We start from the raw sequence: 16,616 nt of genomic DNA, 5'->3' as shown, positions 1-16,616 counted from the left end.
CGGGGCCCGGCCAGCAGGAATCACCAGGACCTGTCTCCCTCCCAGGGTCTGGAGGCTATGGGACAGCATCTTGTGAGGACTGCTTGCATTCTCCAGTGACAAGGGACTCACCCAGGCACCATGGGTGGCCACTGCAAGGGCTGATGGGCCCCCCATCCCTCACTGAGCTTTCTCCGCAGCCTTCAGCCTAAGTCCACTCCTTCGCTGTCAGCAGGGAACGAGAACCCATCCCACTCTCCCCAGCAGCCCTTTCTCGTCCACAAGTGACAAGCAAGGCTCCCCTGTTTGTTGGCCTCAGAACACGGCCCACTGGCCCCCACCCTCTGGTCCCCTGCTTCCCAGCAGGACCAGCCTCTGCTGAGTTCTGTGGGAGCCACGTCCAGTAATACAGGTATGGGTCCAGGAAGGGAAGCCAGGGACTCCCACAGACTTGGGTTCAAACCCCCTCTGTGGCGTCTCCCTCCTGTCCTCAGCATGTTCACCTGAGGACGGGGTCAATGGTGGCGACCTCAGGGGTCTGGGGGAGGGGTCCAACCTGGGCCTCAGGGTCCCCCTGCTGTTTACGCCTCCTCCTCGGCCCCCCAGCGATGTTGCCCAGCCACCAGCATGCTCAGAGTCTGGGGACAAGGAGGGCGACCGTCTCTATCAGCTTTGGCTACATTTCACTCAGACCAGCACAATCCACCCCGAGCCCGGCCCCCGCTGGGTTGCCCCTCAGCTCACAAACCTTCAATGGCTCCCACTGTCCATTAAAGAAAGACCCAGCTCCTCTGCCCAGCAGGAAACCCCACCCACACGTATACCCAGGGCACCTGCCATTGCTTCCCTGGCATATAGTAGGCGCTCAATAAAGGCTTGCTGAGTGTGTGATGAGGATAACGCCCAACACTTATTGAGCACAGATCGAGGGCCGGGGATGGCCCTTTACAAATACGAAAGCCTCTGCTGCTCACAGCAACCCTACGAGTGGGTCTGGGTCTTATCTCCTTTTACAGAGGAGGCAGCTGAGGCTGAGTGCTGAGGCCACGAACCTGCGGGCAACAGTCAGGAGGCCACAGAGCTGGGGTGTGAACCTCTAGCCCAGAGCCCTACTCCATACCATCCTGCTCGGCTGCCTCTTTGAATGAGTGAGTGAATGAATCAATCAATAGGCTAATCAATCGCTCAGGCGATCCAGGAGCAGACATACTCTACACCCAGTAACAACCAAGGGAGACACGGCACCCCAGCCGCCAGGCATCTGGCGGCCATGGGCACATCACTACTGACGCCACCACCTCTGCTACCAACGATGCCACTACGGCTCTCTCTTAGTAGCACTCGCGATGTGCCAGGCTCATTTCTAAGCACTTCACACCCATTCACTCGAATCATTCCCACAACAGCTCTTTGAGGTGGGAATTATCCCCATTTCAGAAGTGGGGAAACTGAGGCACAGAGAGGACAAGTCACTTGCCCAAGGTCACACAGCTAGGAAGTGGCAGAATCTGGATTTGAACCTGGCTGTCTTGGGCCCACAGTCCCCACCCTGGCTGTTTCTGCACACATTATTCAAGAGAGCACCTTGAATGCCCCTGAGAAGAAAATGGGGTCAGTGGCTTTAAAATAAAATAATAATGATACTGATACTACTACCAGTAGCTAGAGCAGCTAACCCCCATGGAGCGCCCCCCTCTGGCAGGCACTCAGTCCTTTACAAGTGGTAACTCATTCGCTCTCCACCTGAGTTCTCGGGGTAAAGGCTATCATTCTCCCGCTTTACAGATGAGGAAACTGAGGCTCACGGGGTAAAGCCGCTGCCCGAGGTCACACAGGTGCCAAGTCATGAAGCTGGCGCTTGACTCCACTTTCGCCCTGGAGCCCAAGCTGCACCATCCACCTGGCTGGAATCTCTGTTTCCCCAACCCACTCTCTCACGTTTTGGGGCCCCCAGGGGCGCAGCAGGGCCGTGCCCCAAGGAAACCTGGAAAGTGAGGTGGGGGCCAGCAGGCTGTGAGAGGAGATACCTGTAACCCAACAGCCTGGGCGAAGAGGGCTGGCGTGTGGGCACCGGCTGGGCTGGGCTGGGCTGAGCAGGGAATGGGGGGCGGGGAGAGGCAGGGAGGACAGGTCAGAGGGAGAAGGGGAGGGGGCAGGAAGATCCTTGGGTCCCTGGGGCGATGCTCAGGGCCACACTCCCACGCCCAGTGAATCCTGAGTTGGTGTGTAGAGGCCGACATCCCGCCCCCATCCAACCACCACCACCGCCAGCGCCACCATCACAGAGCTGGGTCCTCTCTGCGCTACGGGATCTTAGCAAGTGTTACGGACAGGTGCTCCTTGGCCTCAGCCCTCAGTGAGTCTTCCACCCTGCCAAAACCAGAGTCCTGAAAAATCTAGAAAAAAGCAGAGCTCCCTGTGTTTCAGGGGACCCCGCCTGAAGCTCAAGGAGCACCAGGAACCAACCGCACAGCAGGCGGGGAAGGGGCAGGAGGCACAGCCTAACCGGACACGACGGGGAACGGGCACAGGCAGGGGCCTGACTGAAGGAAACCTGAGTGTCAGCCTCAGCCCTGACCACAGGGCCATGGCACAGCGTCCCCCTCTGGCCTAGAATGCTTGGCGTGGGGGTGGGGAACTGGGGAGGGATGTCCTTAAATTCTGCACAGCGCTCAAGGAGCGTTCAAAGAGGGGGATTCTGTCCCTGGTCTGCCTGCCATGCTGTGTGACCTCAGCAGCCTGCTCGCCCTCTCTGGACCAAGGTGGGCTCCATGGTGGAGCAACTCAGCCTCCCAGGACAGGGTGCACATACTTTAAACCCAGCACAAGCAGCCCAGTCAGGGGGAACGGGGAGGGTGGAGAGCTGTGCGCCCCCCTCCTGTACCTTCATATCTACAAGGAAATATGCAGCCCACCAATTAAAAGCGTGCATCCTCAGGTCATGTAATTGTGGGTTCAAACCCCAAGTCAGCTGTTTATGAGCCGCCTGGCTGAGCCTCAGTTTCCCCAGATCTGAAATGGTGACAATGCTTGGCATGTCACAAGTGTGCCCAGAAGGGGGAAGGGAGGGGGATGGAGGGAGAGAGAGAAAGAGAGAAAAAGAGAGAGAGAAGGAAGGCGGGAAGGAAGGGGGGAGGGAGGGAGGAAGGAAAGAAGGAAGGGAGGGAGGGAGGGAGGGAGGGAAAAGGAAAAGAAAAGGAAAGGAAAGGAAAGGAAAGGAAAGGAGAAGGGAAGGCAAGGGAAGGGAAAGGGAAAGGAAAAGGAAAGGAGAAGGAGAAGGGAAGGGAAGAGAAAGGGAAAGGAAAAGGAAAGGAGACGGAGAAGGGAAGGGAAGGGAAAGGGAAAGGAAAGGAAAGGAAAAGGAATGGAGAAGGGGAAGGGAAAGGGAAAGGAACATGAAAGGGAAAGGGAAAGGAAAAGGACAGGAAAGGAAAGGAGAAGGAAAAGGAGAAGGAGAAGGAAAAGGGAAAGGGAAAGGAAAAGGGAAAGGAAAGGAAAGGGGAAGGGAAGAGAAGGGAAAGGGAAAGGGAAAGGAAAAGGAAAAGGAAAGGAAAGGAAAAGAAAAGAAAACAAGCCACCCCCAAATGGCCCTCGCCTCCCCGTAACAGCTGCGGAGGAAGCGGCCTCTCCGTGGAGACCATTTACAGGCTCAGTGAGGCGAGCCTGCCCCTTCCGTGCTCCTGGAGGAGGGAAGGTCCGTGCCTCTTCTCAATCCCCTGGAGGCCAGGGCTGGGCTGGCTGCCCCCTGACCTGTCCGTTCCTCCCCCGGGGCGGCCCTAAGACTGTGAGTTCAAATGGAGTGCGGGAGATGCTGACTTAGGGTTCCTCTGCCTCTGGGTCTTCATTCCAATGCGCTGACAGCCCTGAGTCCCTGGCCTGAGCCCTCAGAGGCACTACGGGCCCTCAGAGGTGTCTGACCCAGGAGTGCTGGGGGGTGGAGGTGGGGAGGCAGAGGTGGGCCTGCGCATCGCGGTACCCAGGAGGGATGTTTACGGCAGGGATCCACCCCTGCAGCATTTCCGGGGGACCACGGAGCGGGAACCTCGAGGGGCTGAGTCCTGGGCAAGAGAGCCGGCGTCAGACCCCTCCCCAGCCAGGGCTCCCGGGCTGCAGGTCTGGCCCACAGGTCTGGCTGGGACGCACAGGGCAGTGGCGGGGTGGGAGTGGGGAGACTCACCATCTTCAGCTTGTGCTGCTGCAGGATCTCATCCAGGTTCTGCCTCTTCTTGTAGTTGAAGTAGAAGTTCTTACACTGGGACACCGTCTTGGAGCCCACCATCCGGGCGATGGCCGACCAGTTCCGGCCGTGTTCCAGGAGACCTGTGTGGGGGAGGGCGGCAGGTGAGGGGCGGCACGGGGCTGGACAGGCAGCGGGGGCCCGTACCCACAGCCTGGAGGGCAGACAGAGCCCTGGGCGAAAGCAGCCCTGATCCCGGGGCTCAGGCTCACTGCACGGGTCCAAGGTTTCCGGAAAGAGATGGCTGGGGTGGGGGACACCAGAAGGGTGTGGGAGGCCTGGGCTCTAGGAACTGGAGGGGCAGGTGGGTGCAGCCCTGGGTGTACCCCTGCTGAGGCCACTGTCAAGGGTTCCGGGGGGCTGAGGGCTGAGGTCTGGGGCGCAGACCCCACCCGGGGCCCCACCTCTCCTCCTCCCCTGGCTGTCTTGACCCGGCACTGACACTCGCTCGCAGCTGCAGACGAGGCCTCGGGAGACGGGCTGTTTTCCGGCCACACCAGGCCAGAGAAAGGAAGGAACGTGTGAGCAGGGGTGGGAGGGTGGAGTCCGGGTTGGGGTGAGCTGGCCCAGGATCCTCCGCGCCCAGGTTAACTGGGGCACACCCAGAGCCCAGAGCTCCCCGTGGACGCCTAAAGGCCCACCCTGGACTCAGGGCCCACCAGGCGTGGTTCAGGGTCTGGGAATGGACTTGCCCCCCCAAATCACAACCCCCCCATCTCCATGAGCTTCTCACACAGCCTCACAGACTCCCGATGTGGGGAGAAACGCCCAGGAATTGGTAGACCCCATCCCAAATTCACCTAGGGCAGAGAAAGTTCCCTCCATCCCCACAAACTCAGGCCAGAGCTGCACCTCCAAGCCCTATTCCGTTCTCAATGCCAGACACCAGGCTCTGCAGAAACGTCATCCCCCAGCCCCCCTGGAAGCCGGCCCCAAGTCTCAGCCCATCTGCCCGCAGTGCTCCCAGCACACGCCTCGCACAGGCCGGAGCCTCTGTGTTTTTATGCCTTGCATCTCCAGGCAGCGCGCCTTGTGTGGCCAGGTCAGCCCGAGCAGGTAGGGCCTGCCCCCTTCCTGACGGCTGCAGGAGGGGCAGATGGGAGGCTCCGGCCTCCGGGACTGCGGGGCAGGACTGGGCCCCCAGAGGGCAGCAGGCATGAAGCCTGAGTCACGGTGCTGGGAACATAGCGGCCTCTGAGCCCCAGAGCTAGATTCATAAGGACTAGCGAAAGATTTCCCATAAAGAAGTTTGAGGCCGTTTTCCTTGAATCAAATCAAGCTGCAAGCAGGGAGGGCTACGACTGATATTTTTCAGGGGTGCGGGAGCGTAAGGGGCGGACAGTCTGTGTGTCGGTATTTTCTTTCTTTCATTCATTCATCCATCCATCCATCCATTCATTCAAACATGTGCCGGCGGCTTGCTACATACAAGCCTCGCACAGAAATAAAACAGCAGTAAAAACAACATCAACAAATCACCAGGTCACACGGCCGAGCAACCTGGAGTTTGCAAAGCCCTGCAAAGACTTGGTTCCCTCTTCTCCTTGCTGTTGAGGCCACAGCTGTTTTCCCATCCCCAGGATGGGGGAAACCGAGGCTCCAGGGATCAGAGGAACTCACATGCTTATGGGGTGGGCCAAGGGGCCGAGTGGACGTGGGACCCAGGTTGTCTGCTCTCCCGCCTCTGGGCCCGGGGGGTGGGGTGCTAGACTGACAGGCCACCTGCTCTCCTGCGGAGGCCACGGGGCCACGTGGCCCCAGGGCAGCTCCTCAGGGTTCCTCAAGGACAGGCACGGAGGGGAGGGCTGGGGCGTGGGATCAAGTGTAACCCAGCCCCCTGACCTTTCCCTCCGCCTGCGCCCGCAGCAGCTGCCACTTCCACAGGACCTGGCGGAGGACGACGGGGACGCGTTTATTTATATTTCCCCAGCCGGGGCCAAGAGAGCCCAGGCAAACACGTTGGGCCGGAACCCCGGGAGGGAGAGGGCGGGTCTCCCATCTGGGCCTGCTGAGGGGTAGGTATGTGGGGCGGGGGGGCAACGAGGGCCGGGGGTGGGGGGGACGAACCTCAGAGAGGTTGACATTTACAGACTCAACACATACATAAGGAGGGCGCTTGGAACTGGCTGGGGGGTTGGGGTCCTGCTTAACTCCACTGGTGGCAGAAGCAGGAGTTGGGTGGAGGGGTCACCCGGCCCTTCCCGAAAGCTGCTCTCGGAGGAGCGCTGGGCTGCGCTGTCCAGAAGCCCTGCCCAGAACATGCTGTGTGGTCCCCACCATCCCCTCTGCTCTCTGGGCCTCAGTTTCTTTAACTGCTGTGTGAAGGGCTGGGGTGAATGTCCTAGCGTTGCTGGCTAGGGTCCCTGGGGTGGGAGTGGACGGGCATGAGCTTTCTTCAGGTTCTGGTTCTGGTCCTGGGAACCCCAGACTGAGGGTGCCAGGCACAGGGAGATGCACTTCAGACCCCGCCATGCCTCGGAGACCACATGGACCAGACCCAGCTGAAAGCCCCCTCCCGCCCCTCCGCCGACACCCCTCTACCTGGAGAGAGCACCTCTGAGCATGCGCCAACCAAGACCCCCAAGATCTTCCCCAAGCACAGACCTCCTTCCAGGAGAGCCCCAGCCGGACGGCCAGAGAGGCAGGGGAAGGGGCACCAGGAGAAAGTGGGGGGGGGGATCCCACTGGTATAGAACTCCCGAGTCCGCCGCCCTGGGGTCCCTGTCACCCCTGGGGTCCCTGTCACCGTGGCCCAAAGTCCCCCCCATCCCAGTCCCCTCCCCGGAGCCACTCACTCACATCCTCTCATCTGCGTCTCCCCCTCCGCCAAGTTTTCCGGAAACATACGGCTTGGAGGATGCTCCAGGGATCGGAGCGGGGAGCAGCGGGCTGGGAGGCGGGAGGCTGGGCGGCCCTGGTGCCGGCTCCGCGCGGCTGCTGGCTGGCGTCTGCTGGCGGCTCAGCTCGGCCTCACATCCTTCTCGTCCAACGGCGCGAGGGAGGGAGGGGAGGGAGGAGGAGGGAGGAGGGAGGAGGGAGGGGCCGGGCGGCGGGAGGGCGGCAGGCGGAGGCAGGCTCCGCGGAGGAGGGCGGGGAAGCAGCTCCGTGCTGCGCGCCCGTGGTGGCCCAGGGCTCCTCCGGCGCTGCCGCCCCTGAGCCGTCCCCCCCCCGCAGCTGCGGGTGTGCGAGGTGCCCTTCGCCGATGCGGGCGGGCGGTGGGAAGGTGTCGGCTGTGCCAGGCGTCACCAGGGAGCACAGTGTCAGCGGCTCCTCTGGGCACCAATGTGCCCAGCGCGGGCGCTCAGCCCCCGGACCCCCGACGCCCCCGCGGGGCAGAATCCAAAGACCCCAGAGCCTCTCGGGCAGCAGCGCCCCGGCAGCCGCGCTACGCGCCAGGGCTCGTCCGATCTTCCTGCTGCCTGACCCAGCGAGACGCGTCAGGGCTGAATGTGACCTCCAGACGGAGGCTCGCGGGAGCGGGCGGGGGAGCGTGGCAGAAGCCCAGGTTCGGAAGGGGCGGGCCAACTTGGCACTGGCTTCCCCCTCCCTCTCTCCCCATCCGTGGCGGTAGCGGCGTCAGCAGCGGTAAGAACAGATGAGGGTTCAGAAAAACAGAGCTTCTCCACCCCGGCAGCCGGGAGCAAACAGCTTCTTCCGCTGTCATTCCCCTGCGCTGGTTCCACCTGTGGTCTGCCCCCCTCCCAGCCCTGATGCTGCCATGGTGGCCAGGCCCTCCGTGGGGGACTCTGGAGGTCTGGATGGGCTGGAAGGGGGTTAGTGGGTGGGCAGGGCTAGCCTAGCATTCTAGGAGGAAGCTTAGAATTTGAGGGGACTCTTCCAAGTGCAAATGAGACCTCCAACCCCTGAGGATGGGGGGAAGGGTTTGGAGCCGTCAGAGGGCTCTCTGCTCCCCGAGGGTCTTGGGACTACTACAGCGGCCTCTTTCTTCCCTCTCTGAGATACCCGTGGCGACTGGGTCAGCCCGCGCCCCATACAAACGCCTGCTATGGACGCCCCAGGCAGCTCCCAGGAGGTTGAAAGTTAACTGAGTTGAACTTTGGAGCGAGATCCAGGTCACGACCGATTTCTCCAACTCCGGGGTCACTGACCTGCTTGTCCCTTCAGCCCTCAGCCTTTCCATCCTATCCAAGAAAACCCAAGGAACAACAGGCCACAGGTCTCTGAAGCACCCCGATACCCCTGCTTTGCCCCCAGCCCTCGCCCTGGGCCCTGGGGCACACCCTCCAGGGCAGGCAACAGATCCCAACCACATCAGGGATCCGGGACGTCCTGCCTGAGTCCCATGATCCGTTCTCTGCAAGGGAGGCCCAAGACGGCTTTTAAGGATGCCAATCCAATCGTGTCACTCCTCTGCTTCAAATCTTCCAATGATGACCCAAAGCTCTTGGAATAAAATCCAAAGGCCTCAGCGTGGTGCATGAGGCCCTGCAGAGCCAGTCCTGCCCCGCTGTCCAGCCTGCTTCCTACCTCTCCCCTCGCTCCAGCCACTGGGACCTTTTCTGCCCAGCCCTTGGATGTGCCCCAGGACATTTGCACTCACTGTCCCTGCTGCCTGCATGGCTTTTTCACAGATCTCCTTCTGTCTTCCTTCAGTTCTCAGCTTCAAGTGATACCTCCTCAAGAGAAGCCTTCCCTGACCACGCTCTCCACAGTCGTCCTCTCAGCCACCCTGCCATCACGGGGTTTTGTTATCTCCAGAGCACTTCTCACCCCCTGAAATTAGCTCCTTGGCTCCACTGCTCATGGACAGCCGTGTCTCTGCACCCACAACCGCTGGGCGTGCAGGAGGCGTCTGGCAAATGAACAAAGTTCCAGACACCCTGGGTATCTGGGTTTGGAAGCCCTCTGGGCATCCCCCCAGGTATCTCTGCTGCCTCTCTGGGGCTCCCAATTAGGAGCTCCAAAGAGAGGAGGGAGCTGAGCAGTTTATCCCCGCGGGGGGTCCTGGACCCTCCCCAGAAGAGACGTGAGGGAGTGCCCGCCTCTCACACCAGGAGCACGTCCACACACACTCTGTGCCGGTGCCCCAGACGGCAGATTCTGCCAACATCCCCTGTGGTCTGGATTCCCTGACCTCACTTCTAATTTCTAAGGAAGGAGTTTCATTCTGAAGTGTCAAGAGGCGGGAACTAGGAAGTGAAATTGACCAAGACAGGAAGTCAAGCCAGGAGGTCTGAGTCACAGACTTGGAGCGCAGAATGAGGTGAAGGGGCAGGGGGTGGCCGCAGAGGTGGCAGTGAGAGGGGTCTCTCTGCGTGGTGGCCTGTGGAGGCTTGGCCAGGCCACTCTGGCTGTCCTGGCGACCCTCGGTGGGGAGCTTCCCATACACTGTCTGGGGGCCTGGGACGAACTCTTCTCACGGGAGCAGTGACTCACCCCCCTCAGCTCACGTACACTGGCCCCCAGAAAGGCCTCCCTGTTATGTCCCTCTGCATGCTGCTACCCGCTCAGGGTCCCTGCTGTAGGCAGCTCTCACCTCTGGGGTCTTCGAACCTGCACCAATAGCCAACCTCCACCCCGCCACGGGCGAGTTCTGATAACCTGGGGGGAGGAGGAGTCTTTCTAGCACCTGCAGTCACCATGCTGACATCCATCTGCATCCTGGGAATGTCACAGCTGCTCCCTCTGGAAACCAGCGTCCGCCCCCGCCCCCCCAGGAAACACTCGCTCCCCATTACCCCAGCCAGCCCTGTGCAGTCCTGAAGTTTTCTGTTCCCCTCATCAAGAAGCACAGGCCGCCTACAAGAGGGACATATCCACACCCCTCCCGCCAAATGCCACTTACCAAGAGAAACTCCAGTTTGCAAAACAAGATTTTCTGCCTAAAACACTATCAAAGGAGGGGGGGAATATCCAGCAGACTTAGTCCTGAGTCATGCCACTTCCTTATTTTGGAAACTCCAAGCCCTGGGTGGGTCTGACTTGGACCCAGCCCTTGGTTGGCGACCTTGCCGGGAGCCTACTGTGTGTCTGAACCTCTGACACTCCCGCCAGACAACTTCACACCTGAACTTGGACTTACCTTCCAAGTAAGTCCAAGTTAACTTTTCTTTCCGTCTACTCTTTTCAAAATAAGCCTCGGTGCCTACATTAGCCTCAGCTTCAGCTATTACATCTGCAAATCACAGTGACGATGTGATCTCCCAATACATGATCAAAGCCAATGATCTCCCAATACATGATCACCTATTAAGATGAAAAAAAAAAAAAATCACCTGTGTGTGACCTGATACCCTACCACTTTGGGAAAAATGCCATGTTATGTGTTCAATGTCAAAAGTTTTCCCATAGAGCACAGCCAAGTGGTTTGCTCCCAGGGCCAAGCAGCTCTACGTTATTTGCTGGGCAAGCTCCAGCTCACTGCCCCTTGGGCCTCAGTTTTCCCATCTGCAAAGCAGAAGGCATGTGTGCGTGTGTGTGCATATGTGTGTGTGCACGCACACGTGTGTTTGCAAATGTGGAGAACTCGCCTTGAGGGTCCCTTGGGAGGATTAAGTAATATCATTCGTGCGAAATGCTGGAACCGGCCAGCAGCCACGACGTGGTAGCAGACACCATCGCTGCTGTGTAACCTGCCAGGGGTCTCTTTCCCTGAGGAAGCACCAGCTTGAAGGCCCATGTGCGGATTTTGCTCCTGGGAGCGCAGGCGGGCTGGGAGATGCTTGACTTTACCTTCCAGGGTGCTGACAAGGAACAAGAGAGTGGCCTGGAGCTTGCCCTGGTGTCTGGCTGTCCCCTGAGTTCATGCAGAAACCCCGACTCTCTCCTCCTCCTGAACCATCACAGTGGCCTGTTTCCCACACGTCAGAAGCATCCAGGTCGGGGGAGAGCGCACCCAAGACAAAGCTCAGCAGTCTCTCTCCAGCCGGAGGTGGCGACAGCTCCCCACTGATGCCAGCCCTGGGATGCTGCAGGGTCCCTTCTAACAACCTTTAAGGCCACCCCGCTCCTGTACATCAACTGTCCTCAGTTCCCACTCCAGGCGCTGGCCCCGTCTCCTGCTGGGCCCTCCCTGATGCCCATACTCAGAAGTGACGCAGCACCCCGAACCCTGGTGCCTCAGCCGCCAGCCCTGTGCGCTAACCACAGCGCCACGCTGCCCGTCGTGAGCGCCGGTGGGCAGGTGCACGGCTGTCCAAGCACAGAGGCCACCGCTCTCCCTTGGTCCCTGCAGTGAGGACGGCATGAGGCTTTGATGACAGACACGTGGATGGCAGGCCCCGCATTTCCAAGTTCCAGGGCTGGGGACTCACACCTCCCCTCCCCAAGCCTCAGACTCTTCATCCGTAAAAACTAATTAAACCAGCCAGTGTGCACAACAAGCGTTTTGGAGGTGCAAAGCAATTAGTGGTTTCTCCCTCGGTCCCCATGAAAGGGGGTGAGTCCTGCAGGCAGAGACAGCCTGGAGTTACTGGGGGAGAGTTCGGGGTCCACCTGGGCTCCATCCGGCCCAATAGGCGTTGCTTGGGGCCACCAGGGCCTGGTCCCTGCAGCACCCTACTCTGGGGCCGCACACCTCGCCCTCTCCCTCCTCACCAGGCAGGCCACTCGAGGCCAGGGAGGGGCCGGCGGCCAGGAGCTGGGCCAGTGCCTATTTCTGGTCTGGAATGGTGTGCCCGGGGGCTTCCCTGCCCCCTCCACAGCTGGCGCCCTGTCCGCCAGAGAAGGGGGCTGGGGACCAGGAGGAGCTGCCAGCAGAGCCCTGGGCCTCCCACACAGCTGGGTCGAGACTGCAAGCCAGGCGAGGCTGACCTTTCCCAGGGGAACTAGAGCCTCACATCCCAGCCTAGTGCCTGCCCAGCATGGCGCTGGGCCCGAGGGCAGGCGGCCAGCTCCCTGAGGCTGCCCTGCACATGCTCAGTCCTCACTTGGTATGAGCCCCAGGACAGGCAGCCCTGACTCCAAGCACAAAGGAAGGAGCAGGTGCCCCCACCTGCCAACCTGGAACCCTGCAGCTATCCTGTCTCCTGTCTCACTCCACCCCATGCAACGGTCTTCCCCACGCTCTCAGAGTAACAGCCAAACTCTATCCCACAGCTGGTAAGGCCGGGGGGTGAGGGGTGGCCCTCCCGACGGCCTCTCCATTCCTTGCCTCTCTTCCCCTCGTTCTCTGGGTTTTAATAGCTTCTTACTTGACCACGCTGCCCTTGCCACAGGGCCTTTGCACATGCTATTCCTTTGCTGGGAGGCCCTTCCCTCTCTCGTTATCTGATTAATAGTAGCCAGGCCCATGGACTCACTCATCCAAACCTCACACCAGCCCCATTCCCATTCTGTAACTAGAGTGCGTGAGTTCAAATCCCAGCTCCACCAATCAACAGCTGTGTGACCTTGGGCAGCTCACTTAACCTCTCTCGGTCTCAATTTCATCATCTGGATAAAGAAACTAGTCATAGCATCTGCCTCATAAGGCTAGTGGGGATGAAGTGACTTGATATCTATAACGCCTTTAGCCGTACCTGGTACCCAGGCGTACCGACGAGTACTTGATAGTGTGACTTAATGTTATTTCGTGCTTTGGGTGTCAGCCCAAGGGCCCTTCCCCAGCGCTGTGAAACCACCTCCAAATGTCATTCTACACTTGCTCAGCAGTCCACTCACCTCCAACCCCCTTCCCTGCGGCCCCGAGAAGTGCAGGCACTGCTCAGCGTCACACACCCACAAGGGACAGAGCCGGCACTCAAACCCAGGAAGAAAGGCTCCAGAGTCTGTGTGCTGAACTGCAGGCCGGCCGCTTCTGAGCACGTACTGTACACCAAGGACTGCACGAATGTGGCTCACGCCACTCTTATAATGCCCCTCGGTGATGGCATCCCGGCCTCATTTTGGAGGACGAGGGAAAACGAGGCCAAGACAGGGATGGGCCAGGCCAGGGTCACAAGGCTGAGGAGCTGGTTATCATTACAAACAGTGACAGGGAACTCAGAGTGTCTAAGTCACCACCCCTGTAAGCGCTTCTGTTTTCTTTCACCAAAACCCCACAAAGGTGGTTGTCACTGGATTAAACGGTGCTCCCCACCCGCCGCCAAATTTCACGTCCACCCACCTGTAACCTGTGAATGTGACCTTATTTGGAAAAAAAGTCTTTATAGATGTGATCGAGTTAAGATGAGGTCATGCTGGATTAGGGTGGGTCCTTATAAGAAGAGGAAAATTTGGACAGAGACACACAGAGGGAAGACAGCCATGTACGACGCAGGCAGGGATTGGAATGTCTAGAAGCCAAGGAGCACCGAGGATTGCCAGCAACAGCAGAGGCTGGAGGAGGAGAGGCAGGACCCTCCCCTGGAGCCCTCAGAGGGAACCCAGCCCTGCCCACACCTTGATTTTGGACTCACGGTCTCCAGAACTGGGAGAGGATACATTTCTGTTGTTTTTAAGCCACTAAGTTTGTACTTTGTTACGGCAGCCCCAGGAAACTCATACAGTGAGTGGGTGATACTCTAATTCCCATTGTACAGATGAGGAAACTGAGGCACAGAGAGGTTGACTAGCTTGTCTGAGGTCACAGAGCTAAAAGGTCCAGAGGCTGAGGTCCAGTTTCTCTCTGGGAACGGGGGACCCTCTGCAGCTCATCCTTCTAGGCCTGGCTCCTGGAAGTCTCCTGGGATGCCTGGGGCAGGCTCAGTGGTCCCAAGGCCCTGAGGACACCTGGCTGCTCACTTCCTGGGCTCCCCGAGGGAGGGACCAGGGCTGGCTCATCTCTGGGTACCCCTGCCCTGCACAGGGTGAGGCACTGGGTCGATGAAAATGGGTAGGAGGATGGGTGGGTACCATGTGTCTCGGGCACAGCTGGGTTTTGGGTACCTTCCTGGGTTTCTGCGGGCCGGGGGCACTGGAACATTCCTAGTCCCTCCACCCCCGCCCACTGTGGAGGAGGAGTCCTGGGGGCTGCCAGCACCTGCCTCCCGGCCCCGACCCCCTCCCGCCGCCTGGAACATGCAGCCATTAGCGGCCACCCTGAGCGGTAATTGTCCAGATTGCTATAATTCACGGCGGACAAGCACACTGGCGCTCATCACATCATCACAAATGCCACTGAGCAGGGACTCGGCGTGCATGGTCCCCGGGGGGACTCGCACGCTGCCGTCTCCGCGGGCAGGACCCAGGATGAGCTCGCTGCCGCCACTGAGGGTTCAACCTTGAGACAGTGGGGCACACTCCCGTCTCAGCCGGTGGGTGAGTCATCCCCAGCCGTCTCCCAAAGGAAGAGAGAGGGCAGCCTCTGACTCAGCCGACTCCCGGTTCCCGGGCAACTGGGAGGGAGCTGGGGATGGGGCTGTCATGACGACAGAAGACACAGCACAGGCTGGCAGCCCTGGGACGTGCGCGTGGAGCCCCTCACGGCCCTGGTGGGTGGGTCCCCGGGCAATATCACTGCCGGTGGCTGAGATCCCAGGGTCTCACGTGTGGTTAAAAAAACCATGTAATTCTATACAAATGTTCACAACAGCATTACTCACAATAGCCAAGAGGTGGAAACGACCCAAGTGTCCATCAAGCAACGGATGAATGGATAAATAGAACTCCTCTGTCCACACGGAGGAATACAATTCAGCCATAAAAAGGAATGAGGTGCTGACACAGGCTACGACACGGATGGACCTCAACAACATGATGCTGAGAGAGGCCAGACACAAAGGGGCATATGTTATATGATTCCATTCACGCCGAAGTCCTAAACAGGCAAATCCATAGAGACAGAAAGCGGAATAGTGGGCACCAGAGGTTGGCAGGGCTTGGGGAGAATGGGGAATGACTGCTAATGGGTACGGGGTTTCCGTTTGGGGTGATAGAAAGTTCTGGGACTAGAGAGTGGTGATGGCTGCACAACGCTGTGAATGTACTTAATGCCGCTGAATTGTACGCTTTAAAATGATTAAAATGGTAGATTTTTACGTTATATGTATTTCACCAAAATTAAAGGGGGAAAAAAAATCACACATTTTCAAATAAAGCCTCTTTTGCACCCCATGGTGAATCCATACCAAAAACCACAAACTAGACACAGAAGAGAGAAGAAAAGGACAACGTGGCCCCCTTGGGGGGCTGACAGCACCCACTGCCCCCTGGCAGCCAGAGACTATGCCCACAGGCCCCCGTCAGTGCTCCTCTGAGACGCTGAAAATAGGACCTCACCTGCGAGAGGAAGCAGGGCAGCGCCTCCTCTTCTGAATGCGGCTGAGGGTCCAGCCCGGCCCTTCCTCCAGGCCGGCCTCACCAGAGGGCTGGGAGCTTGGAGGAAGGAGGTCTGGAGCCTCCGAGGGACAGCGTGCCCGGACAGGAGCCCTGAGCGGAGGGGCCCGGCCCCACGTAGGGGGCCTGATCAGGTCTGGGGCTGCTCCTGGTCAGTTTCTGAAACACCAGGACCAGACCCTCAGGCCCCTAGGCACCCTTTCCCGGGGCAGGGGGAGGGGAGGGGGTGGGCACGGCAGGCAGCCCATGGTCCAAGGTCTCAGCCTCCAGGCCCAGCTGTCCTCGCACACAACCGTCCCTGTGCACCTGGGTCCTTCATCAGAAAGGCCATTTGCTCCCTCCCTGAGTCATGACCTGGAGCTCTGGGCACAAAGAAGCTGCACGTCAGCAGTGGGGCCTCAGCAGGACCTTGGGGACGACAGCCGGGAGGCCCAGGTCACCAGCTCCAGGCCCGGGCCGTCCTCGGCCTCTGCTCCTCACTCCCTTGTCAGCAAAACGGCCGGAAACAAGACTCACCTCTCAGGGCTGAGGTCAAGATGAATGAGAGAGCAAGCAGGCAAAAGGGGCTCAGATGCCACCCCAGCCTTGGCCTTCCTGCTGGCGCTGAGCTACGCCACGAGGAAAGTCCTGTGCCCGCACTGGGCACAGGAGAGGAGGGGCAGCTGGAGAATCTCCCAGAGATGGGGGCCGGGGGATCGACACCGGGCCATCCTTGGGACCCCTCAGTGCCTGTTATCTCTGGCTCTCTTTGGCCAACCCGGATACCCCTCTCTTTTCACAGATGGGGAAACTGAGGCCCAGAGATTGGTCACTGAGCCAGGAAGTCAAGGGCCCAGCCATTCTGGCTCCAATGAACAATGAATGTGCTGGTGGCTTCTACAGAGAACGTGGGCTCAGCACCACAGCGCAGGGAGACGGCGCAGCGAAGGGGGACAGCTTGACCCCGTGACCCCGCCGCGGTGGCCGCCAGCAGGCTCTGCACCTCCCAAGGCACCCAGGTGCTCTGCCGCCACTCTGTCTGCAAGGCCACGACGTGCTGGCCCCAGTGGCCACGGAAGCCGTACCCCGACAACACGGCCACACAGACCCATGTTCTGGAGGACAAAACAGGCTCCGAGGAGACGTGGCCAATCCGAGAACACCCAGAAGCGGAGCTTGACCCCTGCAGACCACACCACAGCCC

At 59.6% G+C, this 16,616-nt stretch overlaps 1 protein-coding gene across 1 annotated transcript in view; it reads right to left on the bottom strand.

Annotated features, from left to right (window-relative positions):
- NCOR2 (nuclear receptor corepressor 2) overlaps positions 1–16,616 on the bottom strand; it is a 222,967-nt gene that overhangs the window by 52,686 nt on the left and 153,665 nt on the right. The window contains 1 exon segment of the mRNA XM_036823685.1: positions 4,157–4,299. Within this exon segment, the coding sequence (XP_036679580.1) occupies positions 4,157–4,299 (143 nt within the window).

This window comes from Balaenoptera musculus, chromosome 14, assembly GCF_009873245.2.
Source record: "Balaenoptera musculus isolate JJ_BM4_2016_0621 chromosome 14, mBalMus1.pri.v3, whole genome shotgun sequence".
Lineage (NCBI taxonomy): Eukaryota > Metazoa > Chordata > Mammalia > Artiodactyla > Balaenopteridae > Balaenoptera > Balaenoptera musculus.
The sequence above is the reverse complement of the archived record's forward strand: the minus strand, read 5'-3'. Positions and strand labels throughout refer to the sequence as shown.